The sequence below is a fragment of the Notolepis coatsorum genome (genome assembly GCF_963971535.1).
Source record: "Notolepis coatsorum genome assembly, chromosome: 16".
NCBI classification, from domain to species: Eukaryota; Metazoa; Chordata; class Actinopteri; order Aulopiformes; family Paralepididae; genus Notolepis; species Notolepis coatsorum.
The window spans coordinates 23,907,890-23,930,990 of record NC_140180.1 but is presented as its reverse complement, the minus strand read 5'-3'; the positions used below and the strand labels follow the sequence as shown (position 1 = coordinate 23,930,990).

The following is a 23,101-nucleotide window of genomic DNA, read 5'->3' as shown; positions in this document are numbered from 1 at the left end:
GCTGTGGGGGTGCTGCAGCTAGAGACATGATCGAATAGACGTTTATGCGCCTCGCTCTCCTGAACACGGCGTGACCCATAACTAATCGATCAGAACTAAATCGGCAGAGAAAAAGCCCATTTTAAAGCACCTATTCCGCATGGACATGCGCAGAGTGCCCATGGAGTCTGGACGACGCGAGATGACGCTCGAATGAATGTGGACTGTTCCATCAGAGGGGGGAGCTTCTATAGATATCTATGGTGCGAACGGCGTCTATACTTTCCGTAGCCGCATTTCTGGCAGACGCTCTCTGATTGGCCGACGTCAGTTTCTACACTGGTTAGGCTTAGGCACTCTTCGAAGTTGGTTAAGGTTAGAGTTTGTCTTAGAGCGTGACGGCAAGTTCTTTCGACAGTTAAGCTTAGGCACTCTTTCGAAGTTGGTTAAGGTTAGTTTGTCTTAGAGCATGGCGATAGAACGCCAGGTAGTTTGCAGGCTGTTCGACGCGGAAATGGGCAGACACAGCTCGTCACGCGATTGGGCAAACATGTCAGTGGCCAATCAGAGAGCGTAGAATGGGGGACCCTGATGGAAACAAGACAAACGTCTTTCTCAGGTCTGCATCCCCTTAACAATGGACCTGTCTCAAAACCCTGCCCTCTTTTCTTGATCCTCCAATCACAGCTGTCGCTTACCTCTGACTTCCTCGTACAAACAAAGTCAGAGGAAGTCAGAGGTAAGCGACAGCTGTGATTGGAGGATCAAGAAAAGGGGCAGGGTTTGAGACAGGTCTATTGTATGTATTGAGCAGTACTGTATTGTACCCATTCTGCAATCTGTTAAATAAAGTTTTTCATTCATTCCGCCAGAAATGCGGCTACGGAAAGTATAGACGCCGTCGGTACTCTGTCTAGAGTACCATGACCTTAATTCAGAAATTAACACCCCTTGGTAAAGCGGAATAAGGTACTTTGAACACTAAAATGTGTATTATTATTAGTTTCCGTAAATGCCCTTTTGTTATGGAAGACGAGTTCACCCTTGATATCGTTAAGTTAAAATGTTTGTTTGAACGCATTATGAGCTTTGTTGTGGTTCTGTGAACAATATAACTAATTCTTGTGTATGTTATTTGTGTTTTGACCGTTAGTTTTCACGGTGCACCGAAGACTACTAAAGAAAAGCTACATTGCTAAAATGCAAAAGAAAAGAGAAAATAAAATAAAAGCACCTGTACGAAACATAACAGCGTCTTTATTTCTACACCATGCGGGGGGGGGGGGGGGGCAGTTACAATAACCACTTGTAGGGCTGGGCGTTATCGATATCATATCACGCGATATCCATAATTATCGATGTTGTTAAATATATATAAGTATTAAAAAACAGATGTATGTTTATTTTGCAGAAATATTTGTCGTTGCCGCCATCTTTAGTGTTACAGCCCCACTCCAGTTCTCAGGCTGCAGCTGGTTTGAAAGTGAAAGTAAACAGGCTTCTCTGCTGGCTGTGGCACCAGGGGAGTTGAACAGTTCTGGCTCTGCTAGTTGCTTTTCTATCTTTTGGCACTTTTTTGGTGGACAAACCACCGGACCACCGTGACTGGAGACTAGCTCTGCTAGCACACATAGCCTACTGTGTACAAACGGTTTCAAACTGTATTTTACATTAGAAAGCAAACAAAATAAATGGAGAAAAAAAAATCTCAATTTGGTCAGTATTGTCATTTGGACAAGCAAAGCCATTACTTTAAGTTGCAGGCAAGAAAGACAAGTATGTCCACTGTCTCTGAGTTGAAAAAAAAAAAAAAAAAAATCATAAATATGCCGAAAAATTTTGTGTATTCCACTAAAGGGCGATTATCACAGAATCTTTATATTTTCCTGAAACTTTCTTTCAAAATGGTATAAAACAGAAATGAACAGATTAAAAAACAACCAGTTTAGACAATGTTGACTGCAAACAAGTCATTGATAAGCGACGGCAATATTATACATGTGAAAATGAGAATGCCTGCATAAAGTGTATTTAACCCTTTCACTACCACACTAGACGGTTAACCTTTCACTACCACTACAGATGGTTAGTGTGGTAGTGAGTATTAACCCTTTCTAGTGCGATAGCAAAATGGTTAACCCTTTGTAGTGTGGTAGTGAAAAGGTTAAAATACTAGAATGTTCAAACTAAGATGTCTATTTTAGAATGTTCAACAATTGAATTTTGTAGATCGTTTGACCAGTGCTATGAAGCCACTTTCTTAGGTTATTTGGGCACATATTGATATTTGATAGAGATACAGAGTTTAATAAAACTTTTTTCTGCTCAATTCATTAAGAATTTAACAGACTTTGTTTATTCACTTTGTGCACAGGAAATACAAAGAACATTAATTGAAGCAGTAGAACCCTTCATGTCAACAGAACGTACTAATTGAAGGAGTAGAACCCTTCATGTCAACAGAACATACCAAATGTATGCTTTTGCCCTCGATGTATCAGTCATGAAAAACCTCCCATATCCACGCTCACCTGACAAAAAATGCTTTAACTAAGAACTATCAAATTCACATTTAAACCCTAAATAAAAAAAGAAAAAAAGGCTACTTTATTTCAATATAAAGATGAAACAAGGAGGACGCATCCAGAAATTCCACTTATTTACAAACGTGTTTTCATTGTTGTTCATGCACTCTTTGTCATTTACTCCAACATAAAAGCTATCAAAACTAGATGAGCTACTCAAGGTAATTGACAGGCTTTTTTTTTAGAATGATGACAAACGGTACACTTCCTGGTAATGAAAATTCCAAACACAAAAACAGTTATGCAATCTTATCATGTCTGTGAGGAGGATAGAGGAGAAAGAAAAACAGAAAAATTAAAAATTAAGTTGTCAAATGTGTTCTAATGTTCTAATTGGTTCATGAAGGTAATCAGTTTTTAAAAAATGTATCCAAACCCTCTTAATTTCAAAATGACCTTACCCACCCAACCCTGCCCATGTTAACAAGGTGAGATCTACATTTCCAGTCCGTCCAGCAAAATGCAGAGTAAAAAAAAAAATAAGAAAAGAAAAACTACATTCCCCATCCTCCGCCAATGCCGTTCATGGAACCTCTGCTTCCTCCTCCGCCACCTCCTCCGCCGCTGCTGCCATAGTAACTGCTGCCCATTCCGCCCTGGTTACCTAACAAGAGGGAGAGAATACACAATATAGGACCGAGGAGTTCACAGAGGGGTTTCACGACTTCCTTATGCAATCCTGTTCAAAGAGACTAAAATCACATTTCTCTAAGGCAGTGGTTCCCAAACTTTTTTTGCCGTGCACCCCCTGTCACCTCCCGGCCCAGCTGACTCACCCCCCAATGGGTTTCAGTTAGAAAAAAAATTGTTGCTGGTCTCCATGCACAGATTTTATTTTTTATTTTATCTCTTCCCACGGCGACTATGGATAGGGAATTTCTTTATTTAATTAAAATGTTCACGACAACATGGATGCATGTACTCTGCCAGCATGTTTAATATCCATAATACTAAAGGTTTGACTAAGATTTTTATGAAATTTTATTGTAAATAAAGTTTACTTTTTTTAAATGTACCACCATTAGCCTTTTCATGTCACGCACCACCTAGAGGGCGCTCGCACACCAGTTTGGGAACCACTGCTCTAAGGGAATGATACAGGTGACGCAGTACTGCCTTCACCAGTATATTTTTATTTTATTATTATACTTTTTTTTTTATTTAACAACTGATCTAGGGTCATTCAGACAAGTTATGTTCTGCAAAGGACATAATTAGTTGGCCATCCCGCTATGGCAAGATCTTCGAAAATCAATGATCATAAAAGATTTTCCTCTTCCATCTCCATTCCAGGTTAGTTTAGGTGTGAGGTCTCCAGTAGGGTTAAGGTTAATGGACCATCATACAAGTAAAATTTCAGACTTCTGCCATTACTGAAGAATGACCTGTGTCTGGTAAAGAATGACCTGTGTCTGGTGAAGAATGACCCGTGTCTGGTGAAGAATGAGACCTGGTGACTTTCATGTCTCAAAACCACACACAATATGCACCTATGAACACAACATTTCTCAAAGAGGTAATGGTGAGAAGTCCAACATTAAGGCTGGTATCAGGGTTCCCACAGACATTGCAAAATGGAATTCAAGGACTTTCAAGTACTTTTCCAAACACTATTATAAATTTAAAAAGGGTATTTAACACTTCCAGTGCCATTCACGGAGTAACAGATTTCTGGATCGTTATTTCTTTTATTTGCCATTTCCTTTTTTTTTATCCACTTTTTCATTTTGTTAGCTATTTCCATTGATAATTCATCGGACAGGCTGTCCTGAATGGGTCTGAGATCGCAAACATACAATATCGCCGCCTAACCCCTTGCGGCCGCTATTGCACTCCATTTGAAACGATGTGGCTTGGTGTCTGGGCCGAGCTGCGGCGTGCGGGCAAGGCAAGCGCTTATAACGGATGCATCCACAAGGGTCGGGCGCCCCCCGTTCATGTTCAATGATGGATTACGTTGAAAACATGATCGCGATCAGTACTTGGAATGGCGATCAGATAATTGGAATATTCTTTTTGCAGTACATCAAAGACAAGGTAAGGGCTATATGTTATCAATCTTGCGTTGATCCGATAATTCCTTCCCCGCGATCGGAGCGTGTCTGTAAATGTAGTGTAACGTATTCCGTTCGTGACAACCGAAGCATAGAAAAACTATCTCCCCCCCCCCCCTTTCTTTTTTTAAAACAGAAACAGGTTGAATGGGATGTAGAGTAGGGGAAGACACTCTTGAGAAAATACGGCGGGTCCGGGAATCGAACTCGTGTACCCCAGATCCGTGACTAGCACGGTTGTCCCTAGGCCTGCCACGATAACACATTTTGCTGGGCGATTAATTGCCCCCGAAAATATCGCGATAAGCGATATTATTGCGACCGGTTAGAGAATTTTTTTTTGCGAAATTTATTTCCCAAAACTTTTATTTTGAAGCCCACCGCTCCGTCTTTTCCGGTGTTTTAGACTTTTATTTTGAAGCCCACCGACCGGACCGGAAGTATTGTTGTTATTATCCTAGCGGCACCTATGAGCGGCCAACTTGTCTCGTCCGGTTCTGTGTTTTTGAGCTAATGATAAAACAAATATTGAGATTGTTGGTGAACAACTAACTTTAGGTTAGTTTTAACGTTAGCTACTAACGTTAGATGCAGCTACTACAGGCAATCAACGATGAGGAGGAAGCGTCAAAGCAGTATATAATAGAATAGCTGTGGTGCGTAGGCACTGCAGCACGACTCGAAACTACCTACTACGTTATAATAAATTAATTCATGTTTAACTTGTCCCCGTGTCCAGTCCTTTGACTAGCCCCACCCGTTCATTGTAAACAATGATGCATGTAATTGTATTAACGTTATTCTGTGTTGTAGCTATGCTATACGTTGTATTTCGTTTGTTAGCTATTTAGCTAATGTTGTTAGCATTGAATGAGAATCAACACTCGATCTTTCATCTTTATTTAGCAGTCCAGTTTCTCCGGGCAGTAGCGAGTAACTACTTGGGTCTAAAATTAGCTAACGTTACACTATAAATAACGCTACTTGGTTAAAAGGAGCAACACCATTGAGAAATGTAGTTAAGCTATATGTGGCGTTGCTACTGCCCCACGGAGCTCCCGTGCTGTGCTCTGTAGTAAGGCGAGCGGCCCCCCACACAGACAGTGACTGACAAGGGGCACTGGTTCCGCCTCATTAAAACAAACGCGCAAATAGCAATTAATCGCGCCCGTCAAAATCATTGCATTAATTTTAATTATCGCGGCAATTAATCGATTTATTGCTTATCGCGGCAGGCCTAGTTGTCCCCGACGCAGAAATAGCGCCGAGGTACGGTGAGCTACGGGAGCCCCCCCCCCCCCTTTCATGCATGATGAAACATAATACCGATAATCTAGCGTTGATTTCAGATTGTCGATCCAAGCAAGGAATGGCACGCTTCCAAATGAAATGCAATAAAATGCTGTTTAGCAGCGTTTCCTGGGATTACACAGAATTACTCAACTATACTCATATTCACCATGGTATAAAACGGGAATGTATTGATGAAAAAAGTATCTGTTTTTTGCATCTTAACCAGAAGAAACTCAATGACAATCGACTATATTATTAGATCCATAGCTATAATATTTAATATAGTTTTAGCACTGCAAACACCGGCATGTATCCCCATTCATTAAGCGCTGGCACACACAGCGACCTATCGTGACTGGCACTGGATGTGTTAAAAGGATACAATTAATTTTTTTTTAAATAAAAATCAGATACTATATTTATGGCTTAAAACCAATTTCCGACAATTAGTTACTTTAAACAAAAAAATATAAATATTAAATTTCTTGATTCAGAACAATTTGATCATGAATGAACAACTTTCAATGCAAATGGTTGATTTGAATTTCAATTACTTTTTAAGCACCTTGTAAAACAAATTGGCCGTTTAAGGAATTCCAGGCCTTGACTTTTTTTCTTATACTAAAAACAAGCACTTTAAGCACTTCAAGGACCCTGTGGTATGGTGCTTTAAGGGTTAGATTTCTAAAACGATGTCCCCCATGCGGAGCGGAGCCGACACTCACTATAGTCACTGTATCCTCCCATGCTGGCTTGACTACTGTAGCCACCGGAGTAGCCAGAGCTCAGCTGACCTCCGCTATAGGACGACTGGTTACCTGTAGAGGCAGAGGAGAAGGCCATCATAACAATATCCATAGAAGCAGCTCAACGCCGTTTTGATTATTTGTGTGTGTGTTTTGGCAAGAGGAAACCATATTGGAAGTCTGACAGATTTCTGTGACTGTAATGTATGAAATGGTCAACTTTCGAGTTGTAATTCTTTGCGTTATGCTAATGTTTACTTAAACACTTACAATTATTCTGAATTTAAACAACAGAAAAGAGAGCATTTGGGGTCAAATGTCCCTCCCTGTACTCCGGACAAAAGCTGTTCTGCTGGTCAGTGACTACTGGGCAAGGCAGTGTGGGTATTACAGGGTATGTACAGTGCCTTTAGTGCAGACCCAAGGCCATTGTAATTAACTAAACATTTAGAATACAATAAATGCAATTATATATAAATAAATAGACCTAATTTGTATATCTTTGGAAACACACATGACCCGACCCCAGGGTTGACTAAGCCTAAAATAGGGAGACACTTTGACAATGTCAAAAAGAATGAGTGCTTTGTTCCATTCAAACCAAATGGGACACTGTTCGTCCAAGATGTGGCACTGCTGTACTCACCCATTCCACCCATCATCTGATTTCCATACGCTCCGTTACTGCCCCCTGCTGTCGAGTTCAGGAACAGCTCCACATAGCGGTGCTCTGAAGGGCAGACGGACAGACAAGACGGCTCATAAACATCTATAAGTGGAAGGGGCTAAGCAGCCAGGGGGCCCGGCTGAAAGGGGCTGCTACTCAAGAGTCTTCAAATTAGGAGACTCACGCATGTTGGCCTTGTCCTTAGACATGGCCGCCACGGCATCCTCGTGAGACGCAAACTCCACGTCGGCCTCGCCCGTCACTCTGCCGTCTGGGCCGCTCTCAATGTGGACCCGCACCGGATTCAAGGGAGAGAAGAACTGGGGAGAGAGAAAGAACACATCAACATGGTGAACATTAAAGAGTTCCACACTTCAGATAATGCACTAGGTCCCCACTTTACTTCAGATACTGCACTAGATACCCACTTTACTTCAGATACTGCACTAGAGCACCACTTTACTTCAGATACTGCACTAGATACCCACTTTACTTCAGATACTGCACTAGATACCCACTTTACTTCAGATACTGCACTAGAGCACCACTTTATTTCAAATATTATACTAGACCACTTTATTTCAGGTTATATAGTTTTTATTAATAGGAATTGTACTGTCGTTTTTAAACGTATTTATTTAATAATTATTATAATGCTAGTATATATAATTATTGTTCTGCTATAACCAAGCCATGGCAAATTGCTAACAACTGATTGCAAATAAGGCAAAAATACAGTATTGAATATTTCACACTAGGTCAGATAGGAGGCCACTTCTCCACAGCGCTTACATTGTAGATGTCCGTCTCGGAGGCTCTGTAAGGGAGACCCCTCATGTGGACACAGTGGCCTGTTGTACTCTGGAACGATGAGCCGCCGCCGTCGCTATAGCGCCCATCCGACGCACCTGGACGCACACGTATAAGATGAGGAAGATTAAGACGAGCTCTTGCAAAGACTCTTCATCTCACCAAGGCTTTCGTGTACCGGTCGGCTGAAAGGACATACAGTAAGCAATTGTGTTTTGAATTAAGTCTAAATGCAAAGGACGCCCCGATACGGACGTCTGGCCAATAGCAGGTGTATACGAGACATCATTATTGAACAATTACTAACAACCCAACACCCGGAGCCACGTGGTGGAAATGAAAGCATGCGCGGCGTGGAATCTCGTCCCAAAACTAACGGTCAAGGTCTATAATGTGCAGTCAAAATACTGTATAGCGGTTTCAACAAAAACATTCTAAATTCTAACACGCAACACTTGATGAACATTGTTACTCAGCTGATAGAGTTGTACCCTTCTTGCTGTCTTGTCGTACAGAACTTGTAAGTCGCTTTGGATAAAAGCGTCAGCTAAATGACTAAATGTAAATGTAAATGTAAATTAAATTGTTATGAGCAAACGCTGCAACAGGAAATCAACTGCAGTTCAAGCTGTTTGCGAACACAATTTTGACAGTGAAAACATGTCATAGGTATCGACAGTGAAAGCCTGTTATCGGAATGTATGGTGAAGATGTGTTACCGGTCAGTGCTCCTCTAATAAATGCAGCAGTTGAAACCTCAAACTCTGATCAATTCGGTTCTGTAAACCACACAACAACCCCATCACCCACCTCCTCCATAGCCTCCGCGACGCATCCTGTCATAGGAACCTCCTCGGCCCATCATGTTGTAGCCACGACCTCCGGAGGGGCGATCGTAGGGGCCGGGTCTCTGCATGCCCATGGGCTTCCTCTGGGGCTCGTAGTGCGTCTGCACCTCAGCGCGGCTGCTCTTGAAGATCTCAATGTACCTGAGAGAGCATACAGACATCACAGTGACTACTCTAGAATTCCGCCGCGGTGAAGAATCACTGCATTTTGCACAAAAATATAAATAAAACTGGTGACATTGGGCTATTCGTATGCGGAGGTAATACTGCCTTTGGCTAATTCTGAGGCTTAACATATTGGATAAGAAGTACTCACATTTGAGGGCGGAAAAACACAACAAATACTAAAACTTGTCCAAATTGAAAAGGGTCTTAATGACCTAAAGACTTTTCTTATGGTTACCGGATTTAATTTACAGATCATTGGTGTAATAGATCATCCTGCGTCCTTGCTTTGGGTAGCCATTGTGTCTTGGTACAACAGAGGGACCGGAAGGGTTCTTCCTGATGTCCGTTTGCAAACCCATTCTAAAGCGTTTACCTGAGGCAGTGGGCTCCAGCTCCTTTGTGTGGTCACCCTCTGATTTTAGCACCTGGGGATTCCTTCCATTTTAGTCAGCCTGGACTGATATTTTAGTACCGAGGTACCATTCCTTTTTTGTTGTCATCATCATATACTGTCAGCCAAACTTGATCTGAAGTCTTGATAAATGGTGCATCAGCATTGAGCTTCCCGTGAAATACTGTGAATGTATGACATATATGGTTTGTACTAAAATGACAAAGGGACTATGTTTTGTGTTTACTTGGTTGTCACTAGTAGAAATGTGTATGAGTGAAGCAAATACCAGTGAAGTGTGTAAGTTCTGCATTTGAGTCAGATGTTGAAGGTGCAGACCAAAAGAAAAGCAACGTATCCAGCCAACCGACCAACCATCCCCACCTGTGCCCTATTCTTTCCTTTTGTTTCTTTAGAGCCTTTTCAGCTATATCCTGTGAAGAAAACTGCACGAAGGCCTCCCCCGTACTCCTCCCCTGGATGTCAACCGGCAATGTTATCCCATTTGGCACGATTTCCAACCCTTCAACCCAAGGACAGATAACCACAGCGGGGGACATATTAAAATCACATGCCCAATCACACAAGATAACTTTCTCTAAGGAGAGAGAGAGAAAAAAAAACTTAATGACAAACTCTATACATCATCACACACACATACCAGTTGAGGGATTTACCAGTTGACTGGCCGTTTAGACGGATTTACGTTCATAGCATTTGGGGGGAATATAAAAACTAGAATGAGGGGGGGGGGTATAGAAGGGATATATATATACATATATATAGAAAGGGACTGTGTGGGACATCTGGTTAGATCTGGTGTGTAGATGAATAGATTTGGTGTGTATGAATACATTTGGTGTGTAGATTAATAAAAAGAACATTTTTAAAAATCTACAAGGTACATTCATTAACATTTGCAATTGCCATAGTTACCACACATTTTCTACTGGTCCAACATACTGTTGCATGTTTTGTTATGAAATGTGGATTTATTATCCAACAGGAAAGGGTAATGAGGGGCATGTTAATGACTGTGCCCAATTCTATACAAGTAAAATAACTATATATTCAAGATGGGGGGGGGGGGGGGCAAAGACAATATAAAACACTTTACAAATTGACTAGTATCAGACCCACTTTGTAGATATCTGAGACCAAAGATGATTATGAATGGAACAGGGCTGTCACTTTCCCCCAGATACTTATAATCTACTTTATTGTACTTGCATAGCCCTGTGGCTGCAATAGCTCCAACATTTAGCAGCCAGACAGCGTAAGAACGCCATCTGTTGGAATACATACCGCTTTATATATATATATATATATATATATATATTATATAAAAAAAAAAAAAAAAAAAAAAAAAAAAAAAAACAGCCTTTAGAAAGGTGTGGAATAAAAGCATTGCTTTTCTAAAAATATATATATGGTTGTGAATTATCTTTTTTTTTAATTATTATTACCAGGTCCAAAATTAATGCTGCGTTCATCTCTGCCTGTCCAATCGGAAGTCTGCACATTGCGTGTTATTAACTAATTGAAGTCTGCCCATTATGTTATGATTTCTCAAAACACCACTGAAACACTAGCTGGCTGGCTAACACGTATAATGCATGCAGAATGTTATCTATAGCACCTTTAATACCAGATTTTAACAAAAGTTCAAACGTCTATTGAAAAGTGACAGCCCTATTTGAATATTGTTCTGCCCTTGGAACGATAAAAGAAATATTCCATTAATTTCTCCATTTCAGACATTACTACTTTCCTTTTCCTGTGTCCTTTCTTCATCACTGCGGATCTGGAATATCACACGCATTGAAACTGGGCCCTTTCTTTTCCCATTCTATAATGGGTACAGTTTCAACGACTTCTCTTTTTCTAAGATCAGCCGTTTTGTGTGCTCGCTCAGTGACCGCAAGAGAAGGGAAATAAGAAAAGGAAGGCAGCACTGTTTTTGTTTTAATCTTATTAGCAACATGTTAATGGTAGTGCCGACAACAGACAAGTGAGCGTGGCTTATTCATACCTGCGAAAAACTGTACAATCTCCTCCTTGCTGCAGCCGAAGGGGAGGCCTCGTAGCCGGACCAGCCCGTCACCCGCCGTCTCCGGACAGTTTGGACCGGTGTGCTTCATCACCCAGTCCATCTCAACGTTGTTGGATTTGAAAACTGTTCCCAATCGAGGAGACAAAACATCTCAAGTGTCACAAGACAAAAACACCAACTTGTCACACAGAATGATCCGATACGAACTGATTGGAAGTTTGTAAGCTTTTAGTCTTACTCAACTCACCTCGTCCATTTACAGTTTCATTGTTACATAACTGAAAATGTTTTGCGTTACTACTGCACCCCATCACCCCCCTCCAAATGCTTACAACATTCAATAAGGGATTTGGAAATCGGTAAACAGATTAAATACTGGATTCAGATTGAATCAAAGACTTTCAAACACCAACCCCAGCACACACCTTCAACATATCTGTGTCCCATGGTTTCTCTGTCCTTCTTTACAGCAATCTTCAAATCGTCCTCCGTCTCCATCTCGACAAAGGCCTCTCCACTGGGACGGCCCTCTCTTGTGTATGTAAAATGGATGGTGCTTCCGTTGCTGGCAATTTTGCATTCTGTATTAAAAAACAAAACAATCTCTTCAGTCCACACCTAAACTAGACACAACAGCGATATTATATGCCGGGCTGAATTCGAGCCACTGAAAACTAGTTTTACGAGCATAGCGACACCATGAGGCCAGATGACTGAACTTCACACGCTTCCTTGCTATGGCAGAATATATTTTGTCAAGTTTGGTGGAAATCAGATCGGGAGATACACAAGCATTGAATGTTTTCCCCACCAATAGTGGCACTAGAGAAAATATCATGGGGGGGGGTCACCAAAATCCAAGAGATCATCCTCTCTAGGGTTCATTAATGCGCACAACAGAATGAATGAAAACTAACAGATTGCAGGATGGGTACAATACAGTACGGCTCAATACACACAATTGTTAAGGGGATGCAGACCAGAGAAAGACGCGTGTTAATGTTGAAGTGTGGCAAAATAAGTGCTTAGTTACCTGAGAAGAACCTCTGGACTTCCTCTATTGAGCAGGACCAAGGGAGCCCCCTGATACGGACCACGTATCCTTCATCGGCCATGACTGGTCACAATCCTTGATCAAAAAAATATTAAAAAAAAAGGTACGATTTACGATTACAGAGAAAATATCAACTTGGCCTAGAAAAAAAGACGATAGTCGACTAATAAGATTGATAGGGTAAACAACAAATGTGATGCACGTTCATCCTACGTTACTTAAATGTGAGCAGAGTAGCTAAGCTAAGTAGCTAACACGCAGGGCCTCGTCTTGGGCCTCCACGTTACAAAACGCGCGCAGCCAGACAATGGAGTAGCTAGCCGGACGTTAGCCGGGTTGCTTACACGCTTTCATTTTTTTTTAAACGTTTTCTTCTTTGTGTATCGAGTATTCTGGTGTCTGTATAATCAGCATCTGATTGAACGTTTTTAATCAACTACAGCTATTATTATGGACCATTTATGGGTCCGAGCGCACACACACTACACCCAGGCCGAGAACAAAAGCGGCCTGCTGCGCTCTGCGCCATATTATTACTGGCGACTAGCATGCTAGCTAAGCGAACACCGCGTTAGTAAGATGGAGTCAAAGCAGGGCATATACTTCAATAGCTGGTTAACGGTGTGAATAGCCGGTTAAAAATGATGGTACATGATGTATCTAGTTAAATCAAACGGTAAATATAAGTAATAATAAACGTACCTGATAGTTACCCTGTCTTAAAACGAAGAAGCGAATGTTCTTGCGAATGTTCCTGAATGAGCAGACTTGCGTGGTGGTTACTGCGTGCCGAGTCGAGATGCTTACTATTGGCCGAGTCCGACGCCGTGGGGGTTGCCGCACTGATTCTCTAACCACCCCCCTTTCAAATGTTCAACACGCGGCACTGCAATTTCAAATGTTGTCTGCTATATCGATCAACACTAAATGTGTATCCTTTAAGAGCGCAACACGTTCCCAACGATATCTTCTATGGTTTTGAATGATCCAAAAACCAGGAAAAGAAAATCCACTCTCTACCTTAAAAACAAACGAACGGAGCGAAATCTTGGCACGAATGGAGGTTATTTCCAACCTGGCAACCCCGTTTGTGTAGCCAAGCGTCTTTAGTCCACGCCCCAAAGCTGATGACGTGGGCTGCCCTAGGCTCCTTGCTGTGGCCTAGGCCCGGCCTAGGCAATGGTTGAGGCCTCTACTGTGCTTTACCTCTGGCCTACAAATCCCTACACCTAGTCCTAGGCTATTAAAACCACGACCTTGTTTAAAATAGTAATTAGATGACGTGATCAATTTAGACTTAACCTAAAACTTAACCTTTACTTTCATAGTCGAATTTCCCTCAGCACGGTCCGGTGAGATAAACAGTCTTACCAGGGCAGGCAACCAGGGCCATCCACAAAATGCTGCACTGTTTTAAAACTAAAGCATCGACAGTTTACCACAACATACAAACTCTTGTTTGAGGAAAATGTGATGATATAAACAATGAGTTGATACTAGCCATGTTTGGACGTGTATTGCAAACCAGATGTTAGCTAAGGCCCAGGATACTGGGGCCTGGGAGCTGGGGGTGGTGGTAGTTTAAATGTTAGCGAGGTAGACTTGTGAGTGTGATGGGGTGACTGGTTTCAAATCTAGGTGGGAGAAGTGAACCAGTACTGTAGCTCTCGCCTTTGCCTTACAATAAATAACTTTGACATTAAACCACCCACTGCTCCAGGGAAGATGCCCAGTGGTCAATAGTCAAAGACTATATGGTTTGAAAATCCCCTCCACTCAAAACATATTTTTATTTTATTGTTAACTCCTTTTGAAGGCATGACTTTGACTATACATATTGTTATTTGTCATCAGAGTGGTAACCAGAGTGATAACTTAAACGTTTTAGCTTCAGTAGCCACATAATGTTGAGTACTGACACATCTTGGAAGAATATAAGCTGCCAACTTGGAATTCCTGCTAAATATCAACGGGGTGCTTGTTCCCAATTTGCATATTCATAGGTGCTTGCATTCTCACTGGGGGTAAAAAGGTGTAGAGATGCTGCTAAGCTATCACATTTACATTTAGTCATTTAGCTGACACTTTTATCCAAAGCAACTTACTTAATTGTGAACAACAAGTCAGCAAGAGAGGTTCCTGTGGAAGGGTCAGTGGTATTGTTCATCAAATAATAACAAGCTTGTAAGTAATCAGTAGTAGTAGTAGTAGTACACTGTAGCACTCAACACTTTGATGAACATTGTTACTCAGCTGATAGAGTTGTGCCCTTCCTCATGACTTGTCGTACAGAACTTGTAAGTTGCTTTGGATAAAAGCGTCAGCTAAATGACTAAATGTAAATGTACTGTAGTATAAGTATAGTAGCATACTAGGGTACATAGTATCAGTAGTTTATTGAACAATTTGATGGGGGAAGAAAAACATTCATACAAGTTGTCATTCAATATAGAACATTTTATAAGGGAGGATCTTTAACACTATGTAGCTCCCAGATGTGTGTGTGTGTGTGTGTGTGTGTGTGTGTGTGTGTGTGTGTGTGTGTGTGTGTGTGTGTGTAACTCTCCCTTCCCCCAGGTGGTTCCTAGTAAGTAATCTACTCCACAACAGGGTTCCTACATGTTTTTGTTGATACAATTCCATGACTTGACCGTGACTTTTCTATGACAAACATTTGTCAATATCTATGTTTTGATACATTTAATTGTTGAATAGTTAATTGTGTGTCCCAGGCTTTATTTTGGCCAACTGCAACAGTCACTTGGGATGCAAGTAATCAAGGAGATAGGCAACGGTTATTTGGGTTATCCATGACATTTTTCATATGACTTGGTGAAAACAAAGAATCTAAACAAATTACTTTAGCAATTCCAAAACCTTCTGAGCATACATGTGTCATTTTCCATAGCCTTTCCAGGTTAAAGGGCTACTCCTGATATTTGAAACCCTAGCCAACAATGATGTTGTTGATTGGTAGAGTCCTTTGTCCTTTCTCAGCACAATCCATGCTGCTCTTCATACTAGCTCTGGTTAGTTAGCCATAAACCGATACAAAGTCAATGGGGTTGAGCTACTGTCTAGTATACACGCTGACCGGGGCTCACTGACTTTTACCCCTCAAAGAGCACCTACGGGAGGCTGCAATTCGAAACTGGCCCCTGTAAATGTACCAATCTGTACCAACGAACAAGATTCTTGTACCGGATCTCCTCTCTGGTAAACAATACCTTGAAGACTCATTCAAGGGTACTGCGACTATGCTTGCACCTCATGGTACCAAAGCACCTCAAAGGCAGGGGCGGTTCTAGCATCAGACCTTTAGGGGGGCTCAGCCCCTAGAGCACTTAGCATAATTTCACAAAGTGGATTTTTTTTGGTCAAATCAGTTGTGCAATAGTCAATTTTGGTGAGTTGTTTCTATATTATTCACTTATGACATTTAGGTAACATTAATGAACAACTACAGTATTAAGGAGACAACTACAGTATTAATAAACCTATTATTATTATTTTTTTTATTCCAGTCAATCATAATGATCATGATCATATTACGGAGCGCTCACTGCGTTCGAGAGAGAGAGAGAGAGAGAGAAAGAGGGAGAGATAGAGAGGGAGAGAGAGACTCACATTTTCGTATATCCTGACATTACACAGTAATGCAGTCCCTCCCGCCGTCCCTCTCTCTCTCTCTCCCTCTCTCCCTCCCTCTCCTCGCTAGTTCTCTGCCTGTCAAACCCCGTTTGAGGAAGTGTCGGGTTACACTATGCCTACGTCCCCGACACACGCGCAGTCAAGATTGTGTATGTGTGTGTCCCGACGAGGGAGAGAAATGGCGCACACACATTACACACACTTCTTCAGTCCCTCCCGCCGTCCCTCTCTCTCTCTATCTCTCTCCCTCTCGCTCGTTCTCTGCCTGTGAAAACCCATTTGAGGAAGTGTGGGGTTACACTGCACTACAACCATAGAGGGGGCGGGGCGAGGGGCGGAGCTAGGCGATCATGGAGTAGACGTGTTTCACGTGAGCTCCCTTCTACCGTGCGAAATATACTTTTCTCCCCATTAGTCTTTATTTTATTTTTATTTGTTTTTTGTCTGCTTGTTGAGTCGTCGAGTTTCAACTACTGTCGTCGACTTTTTTCAACTTTCTGCAATGTCGGTGGTGGAGACCAGATCCATGAGCGCCCCAGCCAGCAAACTACCACCGGGCCTGCCCGCGCCGTCGCCCGGTATCGGTGAGATAAGCAAAGCTGTGCTCTCGGTCATGACCAAGCTCCATGCAGACTTTGAGACATGCTTCGCTGAAACACAAAGAAAAGTGCTGGCGGAATTTTGTGATAACCTTCATCGAGAGATATCAGAGGAAATTAGGTTGGCGGTCGACCCGTTGAAAGACAAGATGGAGTCGCTGCACGTTGTCTCCTCGACTAATGCTAACGAACTAGCCACGCTAACGACAGAGGTTTCACTACAAGGCGAGAGGATGGCGGGTCTGGAGACCTCCCTGCTGGCTAGGCAGGCTGAAGTTGCCAAACTACAGTCGGTAATTGTGGAAATGCAGTCCCGGGAGAGACGCTACAACATCAGGATTGTTGGAGTACCGGAGGGCAACGAGGGAGGCCGTCTCTCTGAGACCATGCCGGAATTGCTGCAGGAGATACTGGGGAAAGATGTCCTCCCCACCCCTCCCGTATGTGAGTCGGCCTACAGAGCGGGCAGGACCAGTCCTGGAGTGAACAAAGAACCGAGGCCCATCATTGTCAAGCTGAACAGGCTTCAGCAGAGGGAACTCATCATGCGGTCGGCCCGTGCCAGAAGGGGTAAACTAAGGCTTGGCGATCACAAAGTGGCCATTTTCAAAGACTTTACGCCGGAGGTTCAAGCACAGAGAGGCGAATACAAAGTGGTCATGTCCAGGCTATGGAAACTAGGCCTGAGGCCTACGCTATTCGCTCCCGCGAAATTATCTGTGCTGGGTAAGGACGATGATCGGCGTTCATTTTGGTCGTTGGCTAAAGCGAAGGAATATCTCGAGGGGATAGCCGAGACTGTAGCTTGATATCTATGTCGGGTGAGTGACTTGGCGATGTGGGCCTGAATACATTGATAGGGCCGACTACTCACAAATGCTTGCTGTCATGCGACATGCTAACTGTCCACTGCCCATCCAAACTAGTGGGGCTTCCCAATGACTTCTGTTACTTGCTAATGCTGACCTCATGGTCGTACTTGTGTGTCGCCTCTATGGAAGCTAGCGAGCTAGCTGAACAATGTACATAACAGATTCTAACGTGCTATCCGGATTCATCACTAGCTTACGCGCTAGCCTCGGGCTAGCTAGCGGGCTGCGTCTATCGTCTGCGCCGAGGCATTCGAGACCCGTTAATGTTTACGTATTTTGGTTGTTGTTGCTGTTTGAGTGACATCGGTTTGCACAATTCAACAGTGATCGGGTCCTTAACTAACTTCTTGTATGCTTTTATTTTTATATCCAGGCTGTTTTGAGCTTTGGGCTCCAGTAGGAGAAGGTCGGTTGAATATATATATATACAATATATGATAACAGGTTGTGTCAGGTATAGCTTATTACTATCCCCGGCTTAATGAAGGTGTTTAATTCTATTCTTACATAGGTTATGTCATTCCAGCCGTTGTGCCTGATCAGAGGGGCTGTTACATGTGTGCACTTTGACCATAACCCCCTTTTTTCCCTTTCTTCTTATTGTCGATGTTTAAATGACATCTGTTTGCGCAATTTACCTGTGATCCGATCCTGCCTTAGACTATCTGCTGGTATGCTTTAATTTAATTTTGTTTTGAATTTTCCTTTATCCATTTATGCTATAACATTGCGACATTAATACGCAGACTCAGGAGTAGATGGTTACAGGGTTGATGTTGAGTTATTATATAATAATGGCTATTTTTTCCATTATAGTTGTCTCATGTTAGGGCCAAGGCTCACGGTGGTTTTCGACCGATATCTTTATTGAATTTAATTTTTATTTTTATTTGTGTTTATTGGACTAATGGGGGTTTAATCAGGGGTTTATCTAGAGGGGGGTCGGAGTGGAGAGCGTCTTATTGGATCCATGACTCCAGTGGGAAATGATAGGAAGATGACCATCCTTAGCGGATGGGGCATAGGGAGGGGATTGGAGAGTGGGTATAGGAGGGTTTATAATAGGACGGTGGGTTAGGGTTTAGAGTAGAAGGAGGGGGGGTTGTAACTGGGGTGGTATTTCTCTGTGTTTTATGTACTGTTGTCTTATATGTGTGTAATTGTTCCTCCTCTGAACTCCTGGGATTGACCGTCTGGGCCCGCCTGGATCAGCACCTCTGTACTCAGCCTGGCTGCACTGGTATGTTCTCTATGCATTTAGACAAACTCGACCATGGCTAAATTGAATATTTTAATTTGGAACGCGGGGGGTCTTAACGCCCCACACAAGCGTGCCAGTGTCCTTTGGTTATTGAAGAGAAGAAATATTGACATTGCTCTCCTTAGTGAGACGCATTTATTGGTGGGTGATGTGTCAAGGCTAGCAAATCGACAATATCACGTTATCTCCTCATCCTCAGCCGATGATAAGACGAAAGGAGTCGTCATAGTTACAAGACGTAACCTTGATATCAAAGTCCTGGATGTGTGGTCGGACACGGAGGGAAGGATTACTATAGCAAAAGTTGAGTTCTCTCATAGGATAATTTGGCAATAATAGCATTGTATGCCCCTAACACATTTGATTCAGCGTTCTATAATACAATCACGAAGAATATGTTGGAACTTACTGGATACGCTCTCATTGTGGGTGGCGATTTTAATGCGTGCTGGGATGCGGAGATGGATAGGTCCTCTGAAACAAGCGACCAAAAACGGTCCTCTAAGGCCCTCAGGATGTGGGCCCAGGACACGGGGCTCGCAGACCTATGACGCTTATCCAATCCCACCCTCAAGGATTACTCTCACCTGTCTGCCAGACACAAAACCTTCTCTCGAATAGACTATGCATTCGCATCCCCTAATATGTTTGATAGTTTCGACGTCTCATTGGTTCCCCTGGCTCTCTCAGACCACAAGGGGATTTTCCTTGTGGCAACCTTTGGCAGGCTCTCCACGAGAGCTCCCAGGTGGCGTTTAACTCAACCTTATTAAAGAACGATGATTTCTGTTCTGAGTTCAGGAGTAAACTAGCTGAATTCTTGCAGATCAATGTTGGCACGGTCGATGACCCCAGGGTCCTATGGAACGCATTGAAAAGATTTATCAGGGGTAATGTCACACTTTTCGCCTCCAATTTGCATAAATCCCGGTCAAAAAAACTAGAAGGACTGGAAACATTATATGCGGACCTATACGCATCTTTGCAAACTAACTATAGTGAACGACTAAACACACAACGTAAGATAGTCAAGAAGGAAATAAACTCCATACTTAAACAACAGTCTGAGTTCTTGATACATAGGACAAGGCAAAATTACTACTTTCACGGCTCCAGGCCTAGCCATCTATTGGCAATGAAAATACGCTCGAATGATCATTTCTCGGATATCCCCTCGATCAAGACGCGACATGGTACAATCACTACTGATTCGAAAAAGATCAACGACACTTTTAAAGAGTTTTACTCACAGTTATATAGCTCAGAGGTTAATCTCGACGACTCTAAATTTGAATCGTTCATTGGCGGGCTTGAGATACCCCACATTTCTGAGGAAGAGGCCAAGGAACTGGGGAAACGATCACTCTTATGGAACTAAGGGAGACGATTGCTGAAATGCAGAGGGGTAAGGCACCAGGCTGGGATGGTATTCCACCCGAGGTGTATTTAGCTTTCTGGGACCAACTGGGTCCATTGGTGCTCGATATGATCAATTACGCTATCGAACAAGGGGAGTTCTCGAGAGATGTCAACATGGCGTTGATTTCTTTACTTCTCAAGAAGGACAAAGATCCCAATGATTGTGGTAGCTATAGGCCCTTGAGTCTTCTCGGGGCCGATTTAAAAGTGTTTGTCAAGGTGCTGGCCTGTCGCCTGCAGAGATTTATGACGGTATTGGTACACTGCGATCAAACTGGTTTTATCCCGGGGCGCCTGGCTGCAGATAATCTTAGGAGGCTGTTGCATGTAGTCGATAACAGTAAAGACAATACAGCTCCGTCCACTGTTCTGTCTTTGGATGCCATGAAGGCGTTTGACAGACTAGAATGGTCATACCTGTGGAAGGTACTGGAGGTCATGGGTCTTGGAAAGAATTTTATTCATATGATTAAAGTCCTGTATGCCTCGCCGTCGGCAATGATACTGACAGGCAAAAACTGTTCCACACTTTTCCCAGTCTCCAGATCTTCTAGACAGGGTTGTCCTCTGAGCCCAGGACTATTCGCGCTTTCCCTCGAACCATTGGCCCAATTTATTAGGCAATCGGAGGACATCGTCCCCATAATGATCAATAATACACCACACAAAATTGCTCTCTATGCGGATGACCTACTGACCCTTCCCGGTCGGCCAGAAAATTATTGGGAATAATCGACGACTTTGGTAAATTGTCAGGCTTTAAGATTAACTGGAACAAATCAGCCTGCCTACCTCTTAATGAGTTGGCCAAGGCGGTGCGACTACCAGCTGATATCCCCATAGTGGAACATTTTAAATACTTAGGTATAGAGATATTCCCCACGCTGAGTAAAACTACTAAGTACAACTTCACAGGTACTTATGATAAAATACGCCAGGATCTAGACAGATGGTCGTCCCTTCCTAACTCCTTACAAGCCCGAGCTTCCATAATCAAAATGAACGTCCTGCCTAGGATACATTTTGTTAGCTCAATGCTCCCCCTGCCCCCTCCAATAGACCACTGGCGCAAGGTACAATCGATGGTATCTAAGTTTATCTGGAATAACAAACGCCCGAGAATCAAAAGAGCTACTACTCAACGTAGGAAACAAGATGGGGGCCTCGCAATCCCTGATTTTAAGCTTTATTTCTGGTCCTTTTCACTGAGACCTCTAATGTGCTGGCTAGACCCTGTAGATGCTGTTTCTTGGCGCTCCTTAGAAGCGGCGGCGGTCTCACCGCTAAGATTGCAGGATGTGGTGTACTCCACTGTCTCTATTTCGAAATGCCGGCTGAGGTATGGACCGATCATAACTCACGTGATCCAAACGTGGCGTAATGTACAGAAGTCGTGTGGGGTTAAATGCCCATGGCACCTGGACTCTCCAATTTTTAATAACCAGCAATTACTTGTTGGGCACAAGCTCTTCCCGGCGAGTCCTTCTTTCTTTACCTTCAACTAAGGTCAGCGCTGAGGGCGCATGGCGTGCCGTGGGCTCAAGCTTTGCACCCACACCCCTTCCTCAGGCTCATAGTAGACAGGTCGACCTCCAGAGGGTTTGTTTCAGACTTTTATACGCTCTTAATTCAATCCACGTATAAAAATGTATCATTGGATACAATCTGCCGTTTGGATATCCCGGAGTTGGACCCCGATTTTGACTGGGATGATGTTTGGGCAAATGTGGCATTGTCTTCCCGCAACCCCAATCACCAGCAAATTAATTTTAATTATATTCATAGGACCTATCTTACACCTAGGAAGTTATTTGCTATGGGACTGATAACCGACTCTCGGTGCACTTTGTGCTCTCAAAAGGCCACTGGCACTTATATGCATATGTATTGGGATTGCCCACCAGTGGCCCGCTTCTGGAGGTCAATAACGAATCTGTGTGGCTTAACTATCCCATTCACAGCTGTTACGCTACTCCTGAACGATATAACAACACTACCCGCGTCCGTACAACTGAAAAGGGTTGTCCTAGCGGGCGTCACAGCAGCGAAGAAGCTAATAGCATTGAGGTGGAAGGAGCCGGAACAGCTCACAGTGATTAACTGGTCCCTAACACTGTTGGATGTGATTTATCTTGAGATATCCATGGCGCGGGTGATTGGGGTAGGGCAGGCTGGGATTGACCTGTGGTTCGCAGCAGCTGAGAAGGTCAGGACCGCCGTGTGCGGCTGAGCGGGGTTGGGGTGCTTGTTCGGGGGAGTCTGGCGGTCTCATGGGAGGGGGAGGAGGAAATGTCTTGTCTGTCTTGTCTTTTGTTATGTCTTGAATTTAACTGGGGATTTTATTGGGGGGCAGCTATTTAGCTATTTCTTCACTATTTGGTCATTTATTAGATAGCCCCCCTTGAAACCTTGACATTTTGAAATTATGAAATTTAAAATTTAAAAAGGTTGAACTCTATTTTCTTTTCTTTTTGTCTTTATAATTTATAAATTGTTATTTCTGTATTATTATTGTTTTTGTTATTTTCCTGTGGAGTTCTGTGTATTGTGATTGTGGTTATTGTGTTGTCTTGTTTCATGTAATTAATAATAAAAAAATTTGATAAAAAAAAAGAGGGGGCGGGGCGTTACTGCAGATCAATGCTATGTTG

General features: G+C 42.9%; 1 protein-coding gene across 1 annotated transcript; it reads right to left on the bottom strand.

Moving 5' to 3' along the window:
* Positions 1-2,312: 2,312 nt before the first annotated feature.
* Positions 2,313-13,504, bottom strand: LOC311242649 (heterogeneous nuclear ribonucleoprotein H2-like). Its single transcript, XM_084331647.1, has 11 exons — positions 13,351-13,504; positions 12,628-12,723; positions 12,020-12,175; positions 11,574-11,717; positions 9,926-10,064; positions 8,945-9,123; positions 8,117-8,232; positions 7,509-7,644; positions 7,304-7,387; positions 6,637-6,729; positions 2,313-3,168 (listed from the first exon to the last, which is right to left on the bottom strand). Exons 2-11 carry the CDS (start codon positions 12,707-12,709, stop codon positions 3,059-3,061), a joined length of 1,239 nt encoding a protein of 412 aa, XP_084187773.1. The 5' UTR covers positions 12,710-12,723; positions 13,351-13,504; the 3' UTR covers positions 2,313-3,058.
* Between the last annotated feature and the right edge of the window lie 9,597 nt (positions 13,505-23,101).

Bases quoted from the DNA above. Each gene is read 5' to 3' on its own strand.
- LOC311242649 (XM_084331647.1), bottom strand. From the start codon at position 12,709: ATGGCCGATGAAGGATACGTGGTCCGTATCAGGGGGCTCCCTTGGTCC. The intron at 8,233-8,944 runs GTGGGTGATGGG...GTGTGCGTCCAG, and splicing joins TCGCGGAGGCTATGGAGGAG to GTGCGTCGGATGGGCGCTAT. The intron at 6,730-7,303 runs GTGAGTACAGCA...CTGCCTCTACAG, and splicing joins TCAGATGATGGGTGGAATGG to GTAACCAGTCGTCCTATAGC.